Raw genomic sequence first — 21915 nt, 5'->3', positions numbered from 1 at the left:
GAAGACACAGCGGGGAAAAAAGGCAATTAAAAAAATCCACGTGAACACACAAAATTCCTTGAAGAATAATTTATCCAGAGAATACAGATTATATGTACAACACTACTAATACAGTATATAATCCCCATTCAATGTCAATAGACAGACACACTTGGAAATATACTGTGAACAATGCTTGAATAATCTGGAGGATTATTTAAGACACAAAATCACCAGCACACAAATTATGTATATACACTTCAAAGGCTACTCTGCAGGAAAAAAAGGTGTTGGTGATTTCTGTACTCTACAACAGAAGCTAACTTTTGGAATTTCCAACTAAGTAGTAATGTAAACTAATTTTCTTTAAAAATAATGGGCTTCTAGTAGTATTGTTGGGTTTTGAAAATAATTAAGTTCGTTTTCTTTCCATTATATAGGAATCACTTAAAAATTAGTCTCCCCACAAAAAACATCAGCAGCAGACTTCAGTAAGTCATCTTTATGCACAAGTCATTGCATTCATTCCATTAGGAAAGCTCATATGCAAATATATACACATTTAGAAGATAACAGCCATAACATGCTTGTATAGTGATTCAAATGATGCAATATCAACAGAAGCTTCGGTCAGAAGTAGCAGTTCAGAAATACGTGCCATGGTTAATTTCTTTTTAATACTGCCATTATAACGTTCTGGTTTGGCTTGTTCAGAACCCTAAGGAGGAGTTTAAGCACGCACGCGCTTATGTCTGGTGAATCAATTTGGAGGAGAAAAGGCCCTTCATTCTTGGGCAGAAGATACTCACAATTTTCTTAGTGTTTAAGGGTGAAAAAATATTTTTTTCCTACTGAAACAGGTTTTAAGTGTTTTAAAATTCATACTAACATTACGCAATCACACTCCTAAACTATTACTGCAATTGAAAATGATCCTGCTCTCTTTTTATGTGTTCCCTTGTGTCAGCATGAACATTTATGCAATGTGCACAGCAAATCAGATGGCAGTTACTTGAATTAAATGTAACCTAAAGGTAAATGAGGGTATTTAAAAAAAAGATTACTTATCTGATTAACTCCCTTATATAGTTCACTGTATATGAACATTGGCGATTGCCCAGTAAAGTGAAAGCAGTCAGGTGCAGCTAAACTTATCTTTAGCATTGGCTTAAATGACTACTCATAAATTGATGTTATTGAACTCAGTCCAATGAAACATGCTTTGAGATTCCTAGTTTGAAGGACACCTGATGACAAGGCTTCCTCATGTAAAAGACAGCTTTCGTCCTACTCATACTAAACAAAAAAAGCTTACAAGTTTTGAAGCCAGCGAAAAGGAATCAAATGAGTAGTTTTTCTGTTTTTCCTTTATGCACTTTTTTGAAAAGATACATACTTTGGCTATTTCATATATTTGGATTATGTTTCCTAAAGGCCAACACATCTCCATGTCAGGACGTTTTCCATGTGATTCTGAAGATACATAAAACATGTATCAAAGCTTAATTCTTACACCATAGCACTATTACACCTGAAACAACGATCACGTGCCATCAGCATTTATACATTTCACAGCTGCTATATTTACTTCCTCAAAGTATGAGCAGGCCACATTTGCTGAATGAGTCTTTTTCTTCTTCCAACTATCCAGTCTTCTGTTTCCTGTTTCTTTTTTCTAAGCTTTGGTTGATTTTTACCTATGCCAGACCTGACTAGGTACACTCCCTGTTTTATTACTTTCTTGCTTAAAACACTTGCAGTTTCCCTCATCATCCATCCGGGCTGTGGAGTAACGGCATCTTCCTACAAAGCAAAACAGAAGAAAACAGACAAGAGAAAAAGATTATGACCTCAGTCCACACCCCCAGTCCATTTTTAAGGTAACCCCACTCAATGTACCACATCCATACACCTTGTTCTCCACCGCGCAGCAACCCAGCGGAAGACGGGCCGGCCTTGCCCGCCACCCGCGCCTCCTACGCATGCGCGACGGCGCCGCCGCCGTCGGCCGCTCCCCATGCGCAGGCGCGCCGCCGGCCCGCGCGCGCCCTCGGCGGGGCGGGGCGACGCCCCGCCGACGGACGCATGCGCACCGCTCATCCGGGCCCCGCCGGCGCCGCGCATGGGCACTCTCCCGCCGGCGGCCGGGCGCGGTGCATTGTGGGAAGGAGGCGGCTCTTGTCCCGGCGGAGGGTGGCGGTGAATCCTCCCGGCCGCTCACAGCAGTGTAGAGCCGCTTCCCCCCCTACCCCCCTCCTCCCTCCCTCCCCCCGTCCTCCTCCTCCACCCCACATACACACACACCCCCCCCCTTCCCTCCGGCCCGCGGATTTAAAGGGGCAGCGGCGCCAATCCGGGGGACCATGCCGAACTTCTGTGCGGCTCCCAACTGCACCCGCAAGAGCACCCAGTCCGACCTGGCTTTCTTCCGCTTCCCCCGGGACCCGGTCAGGTGAGACCCCAGCCGGGCACTGCCGGCACCGCCTCAGGAAGGCAGCCCGCGCTGCAGAGGGGCGGGTTGAGGCGGCGGGGGGGGTGTGTGGGGTGCGGGCGCGCTCGCCTCTCCTTCAGGCCCCACCGGCCCGCAGCCCTCCGCTCCGCCTGAGGAGACACCGCGTCGGGGAGGCGCTTCCCTCCCTCCCCCCCATCCCCCGCAAGCCCTCTCCGCGCCTCCTCACCTAGGCGGGGTGGGGGGGGGTCGCCGCGGTACGGGACAGGGAGGCCCGGCGGCAGGCCGGGGCGGGGAGAGGGGGCGTGAGGGGCCGGCGGCCGCCCGGAGCTGCCGGCTCCCCTGGCGGAGGCCGCGCGCGCTGTGGCGCCGGGGGGGCGGGGCTCCGCGGGACCCTCCGGCCTGCGGCGGGGAGGCGGGCGAGCAGCTGCGCATGCGCCGGCGCGGCCGCCTCTTCTCCTCCTCCTTCCCCCCCCCCCGGGGAGGGGGGCGCGGGGACCGGGGGGAGTTCGTGGGAGTGATGGTGACAGGCGGCCGTGCCGCTCCGGGGGTGGCGGCTGAGGGGCTGCCTGGGGCTGTGAGGGGAGTGGTGGGGTCTGAGGGGCTGCCTGGGGCTGTGAGGGGAGTGGTGGGGTCTGAGGGGCTGCCTGGGGCTGTGAGGGGAGTGGTGGGGTCTGAGGGGCTGCCTGGGGCTGTGAGGGGAGTGGGGGGCTGCCTGGGGCTGTGAGGGGAGTGGGGGGCTGCCTGGGGCTGTGAGGGGAGTGGGGGGCTGCCTGGGGCTGTGAGGGGAGTGGGGGGCTGCCTGGGGCTGTGAGGGGAGTGGGGGGCTGCCTGGGGCTGTGAGGGGAATGGGGGGCTGCCTGGGGCTGTGAGGGGAGTGGAGGGGCTGAGGGGCTGCCTGGGGCTGTGAGGGGAGTGGAGGGGCTGAGGGGCTGCCTGGGGCTGTGAGGGGAGTGGGGGGTCTGAGGGGCTGCCTGGGGCTGTGAGGGAATGGTGGGGGCTGAGGGGCTGCCTGGGGCTGTGAGGGGAATGGGGGGCTGCCTGGGGCTGTGAGGGGAGTGGAGGGGCTGAGGGGCTGCCTGGGGCTGTGGGGGAGTGGAGGGGCTGAGGGGCTGCCTGGGGCTGTGGGGGGAGTGGAGGGGCTGAGGGGCTGCCTGGGGCTGTGGGGGAGTGGAGGGGCTGAGGGGCTGCCTGGGGCTGTGGGGGGAGTGGAGGGGCTGAGGGGCTGCCTGGGGCTGTGAGGGGAGTGGAGGGGCTGAGGGGCTGCCTGGGGCTGTGAGGGGAGTGGGGGGTCTGAGGGGCTGCCTGGGGCTGTGGGGGGAGTGGAGGGGCTGAGGGGCTGCCTGGGGGTTGTGAGGGGAGTGGAGGGGCTGCCTGGGGCTGTGAGGGGAGTGGGGGGGCTGAGGGGCTGCCTGGGGCTGTGGGGGGAGTGGAGGGGCTGAGGGGCTGCCTGGGGCTGTGGGGGGAGTGGAGGGGCTGAGGGGCTGCCTGGGGCTGTGGGGGGAGTGGAGGGGCTGAGGGGCTGCCTGGGGCTGTGGGGGGAGTGGAGGGGCTGAGGGGCTGCCTGGGGCTGTGGGGGGAGTGGAGGGGCTGAGGGGCTGCCTGGGGCTGTGGGGGAGTGGAGGGGCTGAGGGGCTGCCTGGGGCTGTGAGGGGAGTGGGGGGTCTGAGGGGCTGCCTGGGGCTGTGAGGGAATGGTGGGGGCTGAGGGGCTGCCTGGGGCTGTGAGGGGAATGGGGGCTGCCTGGGGCTGTGAGGGGAGTGGAGGGGCTGAGGGGCTGCCTGGGGCTGTGGGGGGAGTGGAGGGGCTGAGGGGCTGCCTGGGGCTGTGGGGGGAGTGGAGGGGCTGAGGGGCTGCCTGGGGCTGTGGGGGGAGTGGAGGGGCTGAGGGGCTGCCTGGGGCTGTGAGGGGAGTGGAGGGGCTGCCTGGGGGTTGTGAGGGGTCTGAGGGGCTGCCTGGGGCTGTGAGGGGAGTGGGGGGCTGAGGGGCTGCCTGGGGCTGTGGGGGGAGTGGAGGGGCTGAGGGGCTGCCTGGGGCTGTGGGGGGAGTGGAGGGGCTGAGGGGCTGCCTGGGGCTGTGGGGGGAGTGGAGGGGCTGAGGGGCTGCCTGGGGCTGTGGGGGGAGTGGAGGGGCTGAGGGGCTGCCTGGGGCTGTGAGGGGAGTGGGGGGTCTGAGGGGCTGCCTGGGGCTGTGAGGGGAGTGGAGGGGCTGCCTGGGGGTTGTGAGGGGTCTGAGGGGCTGCCTGGGGCTGTGAGGGGAGTGGGGGGGCTGAGGGGCTGCCTGGGGTTGTGAGGGGAGTGGAGGGGCTGAGGGGCTGCCTGGGGTTGTGAGGGGTCTGAGGGGCTGCCTGGGGCTGTGAGGGGAGTGGTGGGGTCTGAGGGGCTGCCTGGGGCTGTGAGGGGAGTGGTGGGGTCTGAGGGGCTGCCTGGGGCTGTGAGGGGAGTGGGAGAGAGTACGTGGTTGTGGGGGGTGTCAGGGAGTGCCTGGCTATGAGGGGCTGCCTGGCTGTGAGGGGTGTGGGAGAGTGTGAAGGGGTACCTGAGTGTGAGGGGGTGCGCATCTGTTAGGGGTGTGGGGCAGCGATGGGGTGTACGGCTGTTAGAGGTGTGGGGCAGCTGAAGGGGTGCAGGAGCAATGGGATGAGGCAAGGGAGCCCATGCATCGTGGGGAGCCTGCGCAGGGCCGGCACTGGCTCAGGTGGTGGAAGTCTGTCAGTCCTACTGTGTGTGCTGAGGTGATGTGCCGCTGGACGACGAGGTGTGTGCGTGACAAGTAGGACACTGGCGTGACAGGCAGCTGTCACAGGTTTGCAAGGATGATGGCTGGTGGTGAAGCAACACAAGCAACAGCAGAAGTGATGGGATATCCAAGTTCCCAACGGGTGAAAAGCAGGGGTGGTGCACTAGTAGAGCACGAAGTGGGTGAGTTGGGAGGCCATGGAAAATACCATGAAAAATAAATCATGCAGTTAGACGTAGAAAGCCCTGTGTAGAAGCTCACCTTTAAATCTAGATACTGCTCTTAAAGTTGTTTGACTTAACTTGCTCCTCACAATTTTGGAAGGTGCATAGGCGCTAGAGCAATACCAGTTATCTCTCTCCTAACAGTAGGTAACTAAGGCTGAAATTTTTGACAATTTGTACATGGTATTTGCTTGCTTCCTTCCCTGAAGCTGCTTGACCTGATTTTTTGGAAAATTTCAAAACCCATGGGAATTGTGGGTACATAGTTTTTTCTAAGAAAACGGTCTCCTGTAAGTGATTTTTAAAAGAAGATACAAAAAGCTCATATAGGTAGTAGCTGCTGCTTAAACCTGTGTTTTCGGATGTCGTCAAGCTCTCCTGGGTGAATGCAATGCCTTGCGTTAAAGCTAGGATAACCAGACCTCTTTCTGATGCCCATACATGCAAGGTTTTGTAGTATAATCCGTATTACATATGTTTATGCTCTAAATGAAAACTGAAATTGGAATAGTTGATTTCCTACTCTTAAGCTTTCATTTGTATGATTTGCTCCTAGCGTTGTCTCTTTTCACCCTCCGTCCTGTGAGAGCCGCAGGTTCTTACGCAGTCAGAGGAATGACTGCAGTTTGTGCGGTAATGAAGAGATTTGGTGCTGTCTGAACTTCCGTCTTAATTTGTAAGGGCTCCGTGCTGTAAAATCTGAGTCATGTCAGGTTGTGCAAAATTGGTCAGTATGTGACAGTTCATTGTATGAAGAAAATACCCCCTTCAGTTTGTAATTTTTCTATTGAAAGACATTTTGAATGTTTTTTTTTCATGGTAGCAATAGAGAGATGTATTAAAAAGTGTGCAGTTAAACAATGCACTAATTTTAAAGAAATTTTTTTTTTTAAAGCTGTATTTCAGAATTCGAACACTACTACTTTTAACCGCCATTTGTGGAAGTTTAGAGGTAAAAACCTTTTGAAGAAAAACAATGCGTGTCAGCTACAATGAGTTGGAACAATATAGATTTATGGATGTTTCTTTTGCAAACATTAAAGTGGATCGCAGCCATGGTTTTAGGAAGCAGGTACTGGCTTACGTTTCTACAGTGTGTGAGTAAGCATGCTTTCTGAGTGCATGACTACTTCATAATCCCCTTGAAGTAGTTCACGCTCATACGATTAATGTTCCTGTAACAGTATAGTAGAAAACAGATGACCCTGAAGGATGATCTAGACCTTTCTGCTGTCCAAAGGAAGGATAAGCTATACCTAAACTGTTTCTAGCGTCTTTGGCCTGCTCTTAAAAACATGCAGTGACAAAGATTACACTCTCTTTAAGTTCTCTACAAGTTTTTTCCCCCCCTAATATCTTACACCTTCCTCATTTAAACCTATGTTAAAATGTCTGAAGTAGATCATATAGTCTGTTTTAACAACAGCATTTAAAGATTGATAAATCCATGCAACCCTCTGGCTTTGTAGACTGGAGGATGTTAGTGGTTTATTCTCTGGTTTGAACTACAGCAGTCATCTGCAGTTGTAAATGACAGTGTGTTGCTTGTACTGCGTGCTGTCGTAGAAACCTCTTACCGTTATAGGTCAGACTGGTCTGGCAAACAAAGTACTTTATGCCAAAATTGTGTTCTTTGCACTTGGCAGCTTACAGTGAGAAAGTTGAGAATAATGGCATTAGAATACATCTTCAAAAATAAATATGAATTTTTAAAAAAAATCATTGATGAGAAATACATAGTCCCAGGTAAATTGTCTCTACTACCTTACTGCTTTCAGTTTTTCCACAATAACTGAATAATTGCCTTTACGTTTTCCCAATTCAGTCCTAAGCAGTTCCAGTTAGACATTCCAAGTCTGATCTTTGGAGCATTAGCAAGTCTGTGAGGGCTAACCAGTTAGTTAAGACTAGCTTCATTTATTGTCGCTACCTGAGAAAACGAGAAGGGGTGCACAGATTAGGCTCTGAAAAAGAACTAGCTGCATTTAATGGATGGTACATAGTCTTTTCATATCAAATATTAATGTCAATAGCCTCTGTTACCCCAATAAGGATGCATATTTTAGAGTTTTATACAGTCTAGGCAGTGATCCCCACAGTAAGATCTGTCTGTTTAACCCTCATCCGTGTTTCTGACTCTGTTCGTCATGGTGGTTTGAGTGAAGGTGAGGCGTGAGTATTTAGAACAAAATACTTCTCAAGCAAAGAGATGCTATTCTACTGCAGGTGGCCAATACTGAGGTAACATAAATGGTTTACACTCTATCCGCACCTCGACCAAATACCATTTTGAGCTTCCATGAGATGTCAGCAGATCTCTGAAAATGCGAAGTTTGTGACTGAAGAAAACCTTCTCAAAAGCTAATGGGCGATAGCTAAGCAGTGGTGTAATATATTGCATTGAAATGGCTTTTAATTTGTGCCAAATATTTTGCAGCTAAAGCAACAGTATACAGTGTGCGTTAGTTGAATACTAAAAAACTGGAGAAAATTTTATACATAATTTTAGTCTAAAATCTTTTTAATTGCTGCTTGGATAATACCATGCAGAGCTATGTTGGGTGATTTCAGGGGTCTGACCTCCTTTTTCTTTGTTCTTCCGTTCCTCGGAGAGCATTCGATTTGGAGCCAAACTCGTAGCAAGACTGAAGGGCCAAATTCAGACTCAGGTGGAGTTTGCATGTTTGACTCCAGTCACATAACCTCCACCATCTCTCTCTAGTCCTGTAGCCACCTGAGAGAACATCAACGCTCCAGCCTTTGCCGGTAGTTTCCTAGATGTCTAAAGCTGGGGTTACCGATCCGCTGCTCCGATGGGGTGAGGAGCTTGGCGCCCATATCTGATCAGGATCCGCGAACTGGGGCTCTGCGTGCCAAGGATGGCTTTTGGATCGTGTGCTCAGACAGCGCTGACTTCAGCACAAAAGGCAGCGGCCGCAGCCACTTTCATGTAACTGTAGAAGAAGTTGGGAAGGGAGAGGAATGTTGGGTGGTTAATTTAATCTTTGTGAGACTCGTTTCCCGAGTAAGTCCCCTCTGAAGAGCTCATGTTATCTTTTGCCATCACTCATTAGTCTGATCTGGTCCCTAGCTACTACTAGTATCTACTTAACTTGTTCTCTGGTTGGCAGCAACATTGGAGGTGAAGGGATTCAGGCTGATTTTTGTCTGTCTTTGACAGCTGCGTGCCAGTTTTAGATGCACCATCGCTGCCACCGATTTGTCCCTGTGTGGTTGCCAGGAGGTGATTCAGAGGAGTTATCCTTAAGTGAGGAGCTCTGCCTTTGCTCCCTGGCAGTCTTCCTCAGCTTCCCTGAGTCCCTGAGAGGGGCAGGTGAGACCACTAGGGTCAGGCTCTTCCCCTGGGTACCCCTCTGGAGCAAAGCCCTCCCCACTAACTATAGGGAGGCTCATCAGCCTTTGTTACAGCCCGATGCGATCACCTTTAATGAGTTATCTAGTAATCAGCACCCACTCAAAAAAGTATGAGAGCCAGATTCAATATAATATACATGCTAAAGGTCTCCCATGTAAAAAGACTGTGTTTATACTGTTTGGTTAAACGAAGAACACTCTCCTGTTCTCTTGTTGGGGTGATTGCACTGTCCAGGCAAGAGTGCAAGATCTGTGGTGCCAAAAAACTGATTTTTTTTTTTAAACATTTTTGTTCTTGTCTTATTTTGAGTCATTATTAAGGATACTATATGTCGATCTCCGAGAGCAATATTAGAAATAATTCCTGTTTTATGGCACTTGCTGCCACTGTTATTTTGATATTTTGCATGAACGAAAAATTAAGACACTCAAACGGTTCGGCCAGCAGAGATCAGAATCCAAGATTCCCCCCTTTCATCTTCACAGTTGCCCTTTATTGCGCTCGGTTAAAGTAGAGGTGGTGGTGAATCCACTCAGAGCTGTGGATTTCCTCATTTGGGCTGCCCACCAAAACATCTGACGGGACAGCCTTCATTCCTAAATTGTTGAATAATCACTGATTATTTTTCTCCCTCCTTGCTCTGATGAGCAATAATTCCATGTTTGCAGTCAAAAATAATAGTAAAATTGCTTTCTCGTAACTTCTAGCTGTTTCTTGGGTCGGGACCCATCTTCTTTTTAATTTAGGAATGGAAAAGACTATTTAAAGCCTTTTGTTTTTAAGTGAACCGAGTATTTCTTTCACTCTCATGAATTTCAGCAGTGATTGGGTTGTGGGGAGATCTCCTCCACTTTGCCCTACTGAAATAGTAGACTCTTCATGTAACTTCTCTGTGTAGGTTCCTGGAACTTTGTGGACATAGCCAACATATACCAATTAAAGAAAAAAACAACACAACACTTTAAAATATGAGTCTGTGTTGAAAAGTATGTAGCAAAGTGATGGATTGTAAAGTAAAATAAGTCACTGAGACTGTAGTGAAAGTTCCTGCTCCTTTTTGCTATAGAATTATTGTGATATTACCGTAATTCTTTATAATGTAGTTGTCTGGCATTCTTGAGTTTGTCTGGGGAAGGATTTACCCTAGGAGGAATGGGAGCTTGTGTAACCACTCTGTACAGTTAGAATAATGAACAAATCACAAGTTGTGTTCATGCAAAGGTTTTTAGTCATCTATATTGTGTATTTTCAACTCTCCATTTACCTATGTGCCATTGTAAATTGGTGGCTCTGTGATGCCACAAGTTGTAAGCAAGTGCATTAAAATAATGCTGCTTCAGAGGATTATTTTGCAGGAAGGAAATTACTTTTTTTTTTTTAAACTTTTAAATACAGAGAGATCAATAGCTGCTGGAGTCTTGTTAATTTATATATATATATATAATTTACTGCAAAAATAAAATAGCAGATGAGTTTTACTGGAGTAGCTGTTTAGAATCAGTCTGTGCTTGTTGTTGCTCAAAAATCCATAGCAAGAAAGTGATTGCATAGACCCCGTTGGGGGAAATATAAGCTGACTAATTGCATCATTTGCATCAATTACTGCAAGTGGTTTACTCACCAGAGGAAACAGTATCTTGCATATCTAAAAGGAGCCCTATTAGTACGGGAAATGTTTCTTTAGCTTTGTATTGTATCCCAGAGAACTAATCCAAAGCAGAAGTAAATGTCACAAAAATATGCATCTAACAAAAACTTACTTCAGGCGTGTGAGCACTGTCTGTGGAATGATTGCTTTTTTATTTTTATTATTTCACTTTTCAAAAATCTGCTCTAAACTCCCCAATGACCACAATAAATAAGAAAAACGCTGTATTTTGGAGGGAGGCGGAGAAGACAACTATTTTAATAGCTGCCTTCAAAAACTTTATGACTTTAGTCTACAAGCACGTCTTTCTTTTTTAATTATTCTTTTTAAGATTAAATTCTTAAGAATTAAATGGCCAGGTTTCATGAGCAACTGCGTTACAATCTGTTGTGTGTGTGAGACAAAGGCAAGAATATATAAGATAAGGGAAAAGATTCCTGAATTTGCTGGGGCGGTGCTAAGCAGGAGTATATAAATTAAGGGAAAAGATTCATGAATTTGCTGGGGCAGTGTTAAGTGGTGAGCGAAAGGAGAAAAACAAATTTTTAAGAAGATTTGATGGTACGTTACAACGGAAGGTGTACAGAACTTTCCTTAGCCTTGCATAAAGGGCAGGGCTCACTGCACTCCAATTTTGAGTACCGTTTGAAATTGTAGGGGATTTTGTTTTATCTTAAAACTAGCTAATTCTTTTGCTTACATGCAGATGTCAAAGATGGGTAGAGAACTGTCGAAGGGCAGATTTAGAAGATAAAACTCCAGATCAACTCAACAAGCATTACAGATTGTGCGCTAAACATTTTGAGACTTCTATGATATGTAGAAGTGTAAGTAAAACCAAGCATTTGTTTATTGCATCTTGCAAAATGTGAGTAACGTTTTTCATCGGAATGCTGCGTTTTAATCTTTGATCTCCTGGGTAACTGGTCCCTGGGAAAATTAATCTGTCTTAATTGAGATCATTGTCATGATCCAGGGCACCGCGCAGACTCACAGATGTTAGCACAAAGGATGAGGTGGAAATGAGCGGTCGGGGAAGAGAAAAGCAGAGCTGCTCCTGCTGGTTTAATATGTTTGTGGAGCACTGACTGGTCTTCACTGCAGTTCTTTCCTCATGCAAAGCAATGCTCATTTTGTTTATTGTCACTAGATGTTACAACATTATATAAATTTGTTGGGTGTAAGTGTGTAAGTTTGTATACCTCTATTTAAAATCCTTAATGCGCTGTTACTGAAGTGTGTACGTGGTGTGATTTGGTTAAATTACACTGTTGTGGCCAAGAGATTTAAACATTCTTTGCATCTGTCAGGCTTTTGGTTCCTGTTATATTTTATCCAGCTAAAATCATGGCACTGTTTCCTGTTAATGAGATAACAGCTTTCAGTTCTTCTTGTTAACAAGATAATGTTGATTTTAACAGCTTACATAACAGTAGGAAACAGTGGACTTGGGGCTTTGTATCAAGTTTCAATTTCTAGGCTGAATCTCACTCTGATACGTAGGCAAAATCAGTCCCTTAGTTATGCAGGGTAATTAAAATATGCAGGTCAGACTCTGAGCTCCTGGTGGTATTACACATGACAGGATCTCTGATTAGCCAGCATCTCAGAAACAAACAAATGAATATTGGAAGTAATTCTGAATCTGATACAAAGCTTTATGAAACTCGATTTGTTTAAAATGTATTTCAATCTAATGACAGGTATAAATGTCATCAGTTAAAATTTTGTACTTGCTGGAAATTAGCCAGTGTAGACAACATAAGTTTACAGTATATCCAAATACAAGATTTTACTTAAAATATTTTTATTTAACTGCTAGAAACATGTACATGACCACCTAGAAGTCTTTTCTTCCCCCTGCTCATTTGACAGATAAATTTTCCTTGAGTATGATCTTTCATGGTAGTGTTTTGTGGAATTCATAAGTCCACATAAAGAAGCAGTTGAACATTTTCACAATGAAAATGTTTATGTGATTGTTTCTAGAATTGTGAAATAAGTGATAAAACCAAAGCACAACAGTAACAAAATGTTTCCTTTCTGATGCCTAAATATCTCTTTATCCAGAATGTTTATTTTAAAAAGATCATAATATTGCAGTAAATTATTGCATCTGGGGTCTTTGATGTGAAGATAATGGGGAGGAAAAAGTATTTGTGGTTTGGGTTGGGGTTTTCTTTAGTATCTCTCTTCTCATTTTCAGTGTTCTCTTGATATCCCTGAAATGTGAATTGCATAGCATAGCTTTCTGTTTGTTTTGAAACATCAGAAAGTGAAAATACTTTTAAAAAAAGAAAAAAAAAAAAAAAAAAAGGCATGGCATCTGAAATTCTGGGGGTTTTTTTGTGCACACACAGTGAGAATTTCCCAAAGACATCCCTAATCTAGATGTCTGCCTTCTTACAGAGCCCTTACAGAACGGTTTTACGGGATAATGCTGTGCCAACTATATTTGACCTTACAAGTCACTTGAACAATCCCCACAGCAGACATAGGAAAAGGATAAAAGAGCTGGTAAGTTTTTCATGTAAGATTTTTTTTTTATTATTAAAACAATAAAGGCAAGTAAGTTCATGTGAAACTTTTGTATAGAAGTGTCAAATAATAATATTTAGCACTTGAGTGTTTGCATTTTCTGTACTGCCTATTCTAGTATCTTTTTGTTGATTATAAGTTAAATGCCCAAGTATTATGCTGATATAAATTTTATCTACTAAGGAAGGCTTAATGAAATAATCTGGAAAATGGAATGTGTTGATCCAGAGCTGATTCTGTCTTCCAAAGAAAGTGCATAGCTTCCTTTTGCTTGTTATTACAGTGCTAACTGAATACAACTTATGCATGGTACCCTGAAATTCTTGCTACGTGTTGATTGTGATCTTCAGTTCACCCATTTAACTTTTGAAGTCTGCACCAATTCAGCCATGCTTGTTTTAGCTTATTGTTCTGAAAAGATGATCCATGTATAAAACCAAGATCAAGAAGGATCTTGGTTGTGGAATTGTGTCCTGTTGATACCTCTTTTGTGTAATTTATAGAAAAAGTGTCTTTAGGTCTCTGGTTATAATTATACTGACAATTGAAGAGGAATTCAACTCCTAAACTCTGCTTATATGTTGGAAAATTACAGACAACTTCTAAATAGTTCTTCATGAGTTTGAGTGTTTATTGACTGAAAAGAGAGTTAAAGACAGTTCTGTCTACTGACAGTGCATGTTCATATTGAAACAGAATTCTTTAATGGAATCTATTTACTAATAATTATAAAATACATATTGAACAAACTCCTAATATAAGTATGGGAACCTTAACAGTAGTAGCAAACTATTCTCATGTAGTTAGTAGATATGTGTCATGGCAGCAATAAACTACCTGAAGAAACCCCCTTCTCTTGGACTTTGTAGCATTTTTTGGTAAATATTAACACTCTTCAAATGGTCTCATCTACAATATTTGTATCTGATCTTGATGTATTTTAATATTTTAAGGTCATGTGCTAGACATTATCATCAATATAAGTTTTGGTTTTTTTTTTTTTAAAGAGTGAAGATGAAATAAGAACACTGAAGCAACAAAAGAGTAAGTGGGCAAAACAGTTGAGTTCATTAAAAACTTTGTTTACTGAGGCTGACAAGGTAATGCAGGACACATAACTGTAAGTTTACATGTATCAGGAGGATAACTGAATTCCTGCTTGATTCAAACAGCCAGTCTAAACTCTTTCCGAAATACTCATTCACTTTTAAAATGGAAACATTCTTCTCTGGACTCCTGTAACTTAAAGGTAATGAGGATATTAAGGGAAAGCAAATGTTATGTTTTATTCATGTTATCTTGACACTTACAGTATTTTACATTTTGTAGTTGATGAAGCTTTTGAACGGGAACAGGCAACTCAAGACTTGAATGAAAGCAATGAACAAAATACTGTCTCAGAGGAAGGAGGGGAAGAACAAGAGGAAGAAGCTGTCCCCTTGACACTGGAAGAAAGAGAAAACAAAGATTACCTTAAATCTTTGTTTGAAATTTTGATCCTAATGGGTAAACAAAATATTCCTTTGGATGGCCATAATGTTGATGAGCTTCCAGAAGGTATTTTTACTTCAGATAACTTTCAGGCTCTACTGGAATATAGAATAAATGCTGGAGATGAAGTTCTGAGGAAACGATTTGAGATGACTGCAGTTAATCTTGAGTATTGCTCAAAAACTCAGCAGAAGCAAATGCTTGAGATCTGTGAAAGCTGTGTCAGAGAAGAGACGCTAAGGGAAGTAAGAGACTCGCATTTCTTTTCTATTGTCACTGATGAAGTAGTAGACATAGCAGGAGAGGAACATTTGCCGGTGTTGGTGAGATTTGTTGATGATTCTCATAATCTGAGAGAAGAATTCATAGGGTTTTTACCGTATGAGGCTGATCCTGAAATTTTAGCTGTTAAGTTCCACACGACTATTACTGAAAAGTGGGGTCTAAACATGGAGTACTGTCGAGGTCAAGCCTACATTGTCTCCAGTGGGTTTGCTTCTAAAATGAAAGTTGTGGCTACAAGACTCCTGGAAAAGTATCCACAAGCTGTGTATACGCTGTGTTCCTCTTGTGCCTTAAATGTTTGGCTGGCAAAATCTGTTCCTGTTGTTGGTGTTTCCATTGCATTAGGAACAATTGAAGAAGTTTGCTGTCTTTTTAATCAGTCTCCGCAATTACTAGTAGAACTGGACAACACAATTTCTGTTCTTTTTCAGAACAATGAGGAGAAGGGTAACGAGCTGAAGGAGATCTGCCGTTCTCAGTGGACAGGCAGGCATGATACTTTCGAGGTTTTAGTGGACCTCATGCAAGCATTGGTACTGTGCTTGGATGCAGTAAGCAGTGACTCATCCGTCAGGTGGAACAACTTTATTGCCGGTCGAGCATTTGTACTTTCAAGCGCGTTAACAGATTTTGACTTCATTGTCACTATTGTAATTCTGAAAAACGTTCTGTCTTTTACAAGAGCATTCGGAAAAAATCTCCAGGGACAAACATCAGATGTGTTCTTTGCAGCTAGCAGCTTAACAGCAGTGTTGCATTCTCTGAATGAAGTGATGGAGAATATTGAAGTTTACCATGAATTTTGGTTTGAGGAAGCAACAAATTTGGCTACAAAACTGGATGTACAAATTAAACTCCCAGGAAAATTTCGCAGGGCACAACAGGGGAACTTGGACTCTGAGGTAACGTCAGAAAATTACTACAAAGAAATCCTTAGTGTCCCCACAGTGGAGCATATTATTCAAGAATTAAAAGATATATTCTCAGAACAACATTTAAAAGCTCTTAAGTGTTTATCGTTAGTGCCCTCAGTCATGGGGCAGCTCAAATTCAATACGTCCGAGGAGCATCACGCTGACATGTACAAAAATGACTTGCCTAATCCAGACACGCTTTCTGCTGAGCTTCATTGTTGGAGAATCAAGTGGAAGCACAGAGGAAAAGATATTGAACTTCCAGCTACTATTTATGAAGCACTTCACTTGCCTGACATAAAGTTTTTCCCTAATGTTTACGCATTGCTTAAAGTCCTGTGCATACTTCCAGTGATGAAGGTGGAGAATGAAAAATATGAAATAGGACGAAAGCGCTTAAAGGCATACCTGAAAAACACCTTGACAGAGCAAAGGTCAAGCAACCTAGCTTTGCTGAACATAAACTTTGACATAAAACATGACTTAGATTTAATGGTGGACACCTACATTAAACTCTATCCAGATAAAGTGGAATTTCAAGAAGACTTTATTCCCTCGAACAACTCTGAAGTAACAGAAGATGCTTAATTTTTTAAGCTCTAACCAATCTGTTGAAACAGCTTTTTCTTAGCAAAGTTTCAACGCTGAGGAAAAAACTGTGAAATCTGAAAAATCACTGCAATTGTATTTTCATTTTAGGTCTCGGACTGAAGAAGCTGTGGTCAGTGACCCAAATTATGTTTTGTTAGTCTGCATTAAATGTGTTATGCAAACAAAACCAAGCCTGAAAAGAAGCCCATGCTCTTGGCAGAGGTGCTTTCTACATCTGATTGACTTAACTAGGTGCTCGTTTACTTTATTGCATCTTGGAAAAAGTACATTGTGATTGTAGATCTGATGGGGCTGTTACATATTCGCTCGTGAATTAGGATAAGAAAAAAAAACCTCAAAATGTTAAAAAGAGTATAATCCACTTCAGTTCTGTTACTTAGGATTTTATTCTTTTTGAAAACTTTAAAGAAAGTCTTTAATGTATATTTAATTGGCATTTTGGAGAGTGGATTCAGCTATCGCACAATCCTCGTGCTGTGGACTGTTCTCGGTGTAAAGTGAATGTTAGTGATATAGAGGTACGTTTACGGTTTCATTGGAGGAGTCAGCCTCTTTAATCTCTAGATGACTGTTTACATTCCTTTGTGTGAGACACAAAACTTTTTTTTCTTTAGGCTTTTAACAGGCATGGCAGGAGTACTGAAATTCCTAAAAGACACTAAAAACTTAAAATTTATTCCACAAACGTTTAAATCTGTTCTTTCTATCCTGACTCTGACACAAACCCATGCATCTTATTGTCTGTTTATTTGTAAACTCACCCAGGAAAGATTAAAATAAGAATTTGTTGTTTGTCTAGAAGTAAGATTGAAAATATTGCTGTTATTTTTGGCAAGAATAAAACATTTTTGTACAGTTTATTGCAATTTAAAATAAAATGTGAATTGCTTTTTACATAGTATTGAATTTCTTAGTAAAGCTGTGCCTCTTTGAGAATGTGTATTCTTTTGTAAGGTACCTTTTAAGTTTCGGCAATTTTTTCTTTGTTTTTGCAATTCTAGTGAATGGCATTGTCTTAAGACACAGGAAACTTTGTGTACTAGCACTTCTGATCTGTATGTTCTGCTGAAGGTGTTTTAAAGTATTTTGAGATAGCACTAAATACAGTGCTTTTAATTATGGAAGTTCTGTCTAACTGAAAGAGGAGGAAATAGATTAAATTTGAAATGGTTGAAAGCTGAAGTTTTGCAGCTGTCCTGATGCATGCCAATTTTATAACTTATTTACAGTTGTCCTTTTATGCACTTTCCAGTTGCAGTGGGAAGGGTTCCCAGCAACAGAAAATTGAACGATTGTAGAGACTATGACTAATACAGTTATTAATGTTTTAATGCAGTCAAACAATAAGAATAAATTTAAAAAAAAAAAGCCTTTAATAAGTAAGCTCAGATATTAAAGTGGCTATATACATCTTAAGAAATGCTTTCAGGAGCTTTTCTTTACATTGGAGTAGTAAAAATTACTCTTAAAGTATTATCTTTTCTTTTGACTGCTATTTGTATACGGTTTCTGGCATGCTTTCATGTTAATGCAATTGTTGCCTCAGTCAGTAAAAAGTGTTTAGCTAACAGCTTGCTCTGTTCCTCTGAATATAAGAAAATAGCCCAAGTGTATGTTAATGCTATAAAAAAAGGGCATTTTTTTAATTAGAAGTTATATGGAAAATTGTCTTTTTTAAAGAAGATCTCAATTACAATTTTAATAAAACAAATAGATAAAAAAATCTTTCCCATCCTGGGAATGTCTGTGAGTTCCCCTGCTAAAGACAGCAATGCGAGGTGGTCGTGACCTCTGAGATTGTGAGCCCCATATCAATAAAGTCAAGATGGATGAGCCCGGGCTTACAGGCGTAATCAGAGAAGGAAAATTGATACCCAGTGCCGTATAATTGACCAAAAGAGCTGAAGACTACTTTTTGACTGTGTAAATGAGATCTTTTTGACCGATGTACTGCGACAAATTGAAGAAGGGAAATGCAGTAAAACACTCCTTTGGCTCCTGAAGTGTCTTCTGGAGCTCAGCTGAGACATACAGTTGTGACTAGTGTTGTTAATTAGCTGGCTGCAAGAGCCTCGATCGCTTGGTGTGCTCGATCGTTGCACTGCCTTTCACAGAGATGCTTAGATTGTCTGTAATCAATCAGAAGCTCCTTATTTAGCCTGTTCGAATTGTCTTGTTGGTGAGGAATGCCTCATTTTTTAGGCACATCAGTGCATCACTTAGGAACCTGTAGTAGGTAGTCTGAATAGCGATGGCTCGGCGGGATGCGGAGAAGCAAAGGAATAGCAGATTGTAATGGTAGGTACCCCTTTAACTTAAGAGATTTGCGTGGAGGAAAACCATTTACTGAAACTGTAGTGGCTCCCATCTTATTTCTGGGGGTGCAGAGAAAGGGTGCGACTGAAGTGGAATCCAGTAATATGATTTTAAAGAGAACACTGTTGCTAGAGCAGGTCAGAGACTGACAGAGAAGTGCCTGAAAATGGGACAAATAATCACTGAAGATAAACTTTGATTCCATTTTTCTTCACAGATTCTTGAGACAGAGGGAATTGTCATCTTAAATGTCCTGCCAATTCAGGGCAGTATGTATTTCCAAGGTGTATCTCTGAGGTATTTACCTTGCTTTGACCTGGCTTTTTGGCACATTCTGTGTAATGAAGCAATATGTCTATTTAATTTCTTTTAAGTATCACTGCTGAGATACAGGTAATTTTAGTGAAAGTGGATTTTCCTTAGCTGCTCAGCTGATTGTGTTTTGTGAAAGCAGTGCTTGTCTTAATACACAAACTCTTATTTCCTTTTCCCATGCACAGGGTTCCTGTCAGAAATGGCTATTGCTTTTTCAAAAAGTAGCATGTAGCTTTCTATCTTCTGTAGTGTTATTTCTGTCGCTGGCTGCAGAAATCCTGTAACGGCTTATTTGGCTGCCAGGCTTCTGCTGTAAAGAAGCAGAGGACCAGAACCACTTAATGATTCTGGGTGCAGCTATCCTGTCCCCACTGCACTCTGTTTCTGTGAAACTGCAAATCTCAGAGTTGCCAGAAACATCCCAAGTACTCTAAGAAGATGAAAATAAATCTCTTTACTGGATCTGTTTCAAGAAACGGTTGCTAACCTAGAACAACAATAGGTGTTATCGCAAAGTAGGCTTAACTTTCAATAATTTCCAGACCTCTAATGCTCGCTACTTTCCCTAAGGAAAACAGTTCTTACAAAGAACAGCAGTCTCCCCAACATTTTGCTAGGTATAAGTAGTGACACATCAGCAAAAAAAAAAAAAGCGTTGGAAATTTTAGACAGATCTACAGCTGTTTCAAAATATGTGCATGTTCGTTATAAGTTTTCTTTACTTTGCAAAATAACGCTGTTATTCAAATAGAATTCAATGTGCATGTTCCATAACGCAATAATTGTTCATTTTGTTATTGCCATAGTTGTCCAGTGTTTCTATTTATTTATTTTCGTGTACAAGCTTGCTTTTTTCTTAAAACCATGCCTGTGTGTCTTCTGTTCTAGTGGGAAGGAGTTACCCCTGGAAGTGTCCTTGAAGGCAAGGCAGGTACTAGTAAAGTTTGTTCGGTGAGGTTGAGGAGAAGCAGTGCAGCAGTGACAGTCCCCTGTTCCTCTGTTCTGTAGCGTCCCAAAGTTAAATACATCAGTGAGTAACTGTCTGTGTGATCTTAGAGTAGATGATGCTCTTGTGTTGCAGTGGCTACTGCATAAGTGCTTTGCGTAAGGCCCCCAACAACCCCCCATGCATGTTAATTGACATCAATACTCTTTAGGAATAAATTAGTTTCCTGGTTGTAGAACTGGGAGTACAGACTAAAGGATGGCTTTTACCCTCCCCCGAAGCCACCCGTGCTATCTACAGACCTCCCGCAAACCCTCACGCATTCAGGACTGTGTGCTCCACCAGCAGCAACGCTGTAACAAAACATTTGTGTGGGCAGCAAAGGATCCTTCTCGCTGAGAAGCCGTGCTGTGAGCCTGCAGGCATGCCATATGGAGCCCAGGCTAGAGCATAGGCTTCCCTTGCAGCGGCTAGAGGAGAGGGGCCTGTTACAGCTCTGCCTTTACTGAAGGATACTGAGCAATACCGATTTACGTTTAAAAACTGAGATCCCTGTGAAAGCCAGGGACGGAGGCAGTTCGGCATGCCTGCCGATATTTTCAGGTGTCTCATGGCATCTTTCACTGAGAGGTGACTACCGAGTCTCTGATCTTCTGTGACGGTCTACAGTCAGAGCTGGGACTACACGCGCGACTGCTGGAGTCTGAAAATTCAGCTTCTGTCGCCTCTTCAGCCAGCAAATGTCTGAGGATCTGGGGAAAGGACCGTCTCTCCTTGCTCCTGGAAGAACCTCTAGAAGGTCTGCTCAGCAAAGACAACGCCTCTGGCACGGCCCATAAGCCTCAGTGGGATTTTCTAGCAGGTAGATTCTGGCATCCAAGAGACTTCAGTATCTACGGTCAACAGGACGTGGTGTTTGAGGGGAAGAACTTACCACCAGCACCTTGCTTTTTTGCTCCTCTCTTACTCCCAGAGCAGAAGAACTTCAAGCTTCGTGGCTGTTTCCTAGTGAAGCGGCAGGGCACTTCTGTACGCTTGGCACTTGCTAACTTGGTGAAGGAAAGATGGTTATGAGCTATTGGGAAGGAGAAGTCATGTGTTTGGGTCACGAGGGAAGCAGGAGAGGGGTGGGGAGATACGTGAGAGAGCTGGTCGAGGGCACCGGTTCGTTGGTAGTGTGATGCTCCAAGCCTGTGTACTATATAAGCCCAGAGCTAAGCCCAGATGGGGTCCTGGTCTTCTCCTCCACCCCATCCTCCAGCCTGCAGTGGTGTCAGGCTGAGCAGACACGGGCTGGAGGGCTTTGTGCTGCTGACAGAAGGGGTACCTCGCACAAAGCGTGGAGGAGAGGTGGCTGCAGGGGGGCTGACAGTGCTGGGGAGGGGGGACCTGCGTCCGTCCCTGCGGGTCCGCCGTCGCGTGGGCAGCCAACTAAAGGCACGCTTGACCTCCTTCCTAAGCTGGGGGACTTAACAAGTTGAAGGTGAATCATCTGTTTTATTAAACCAGAGACCACTTCAAGGACCGCAGCCTGATTATGCCACATGTTGTACGTATCCTGAAAAGAGTATTCGTGCAGAAATAGGATCCATATGGGCAGATCCTTACTGGTGAGCACGTCCCGCTGAAGAACAGCCTTGGGTATCTGCCTGCGGAGATCAGGCTTAGCAGGATTCGGGCCTTAACTCTTAATTTATAGTGTTGAACAGCTCTCAAGAAGAGGGAGGGATCTGTAGGAGGTACAGTATAAAGTGGACGGTGCTGTGACACGCATTTCCCCCCCAAGGAGTGAGGCTTGCTGCCTTCGCCTTGGTGTAAGGCTCTGTGCTCCAGGAATAAGCAGAAATATCACGGTCTGGCCTGAATTCCTCCCTGGAGGAGAGAGACAGATGATATCATTGTTGGAGTTGTTTGGACATCATAAAGGTACTTACTGAAATGAGAAAAATATGGGTTTAATTCCTTTTTTAATAATAAAAAAGGAACGGAAAGCTATGAGTGCCAGGAACCTCACTGAGAAAAGAGTCTTTGCAGCCTGGAGGACTTCTCTTTGCCTAATGAATAAGCACTTCTAAGTCACTTT

At 44.3% G+C, this 21915-nt stretch overlaps 1 protein-coding gene across 7 annotated transcripts; it reads left to right on the top strand.

Annotated features, from left to right (window-relative positions):
- Positions 1–2342: 2342 nt before the first annotated feature.
- Positions 2343–18912, top strand: THAP12 (THAP domain containing 12). Of its 7 annotated transcripts, none has more exons than XM_050902013.1 (7): positions 5108–5162; positions 5234–5349; positions 6287–6463; positions 11122–11242; positions 12825–12932; positions 13961–13997; positions 14283–17149. In XM_050902013.1, exons 3-7 carry the CDS (start codon positions 6384–6386, stop codon positions 16229–16231), a joined length of 2295 nt encoding a protein of 764 aa, XP_050757970.1. In that variant the 5' UTR covers positions 5108–5162; positions 5234–5349; positions 6287–6383; the 3' UTR covers positions 16232–17149. The 7 variants fall into 7 exon arrangements, 6 of the variants coding, with proteins under 6 accessions (XP_050757950.1, XP_050757976.1, XP_050757970.1 ...); XM_050902024.1 differs by having other exon boundaries at positions 5135–5349; positions 6287–6343; positions 6435–6463; XR_007766977.1 differs by lacking the exons at positions 5108–5162; positions 5234–5349; positions 6287–6463 and adding exons at positions 2343–2431; positions 18789–18912 and having other exon boundaries at positions 14283–16486.
- Positions 18913–21915: the final 3003 nt, after the last annotated feature.

The sequence above is a fragment of the Gymnogyps californianus genome, chromosome 1 (assembly GCF_018139145.2).
Source record: "Gymnogyps californianus isolate 813 chromosome 1, ASM1813914v2, whole genome shotgun sequence".
Taxonomy (NCBI): domain Eukaryota; kingdom Metazoa; phylum Chordata; class Aves; order Accipitriformes; family Cathartidae; genus Gymnogyps; species Gymnogyps californianus.
The sequence above is the reverse complement of the archived record's forward strand: the minus strand, read 5'-3'. Positions and strand labels throughout refer to the sequence as shown.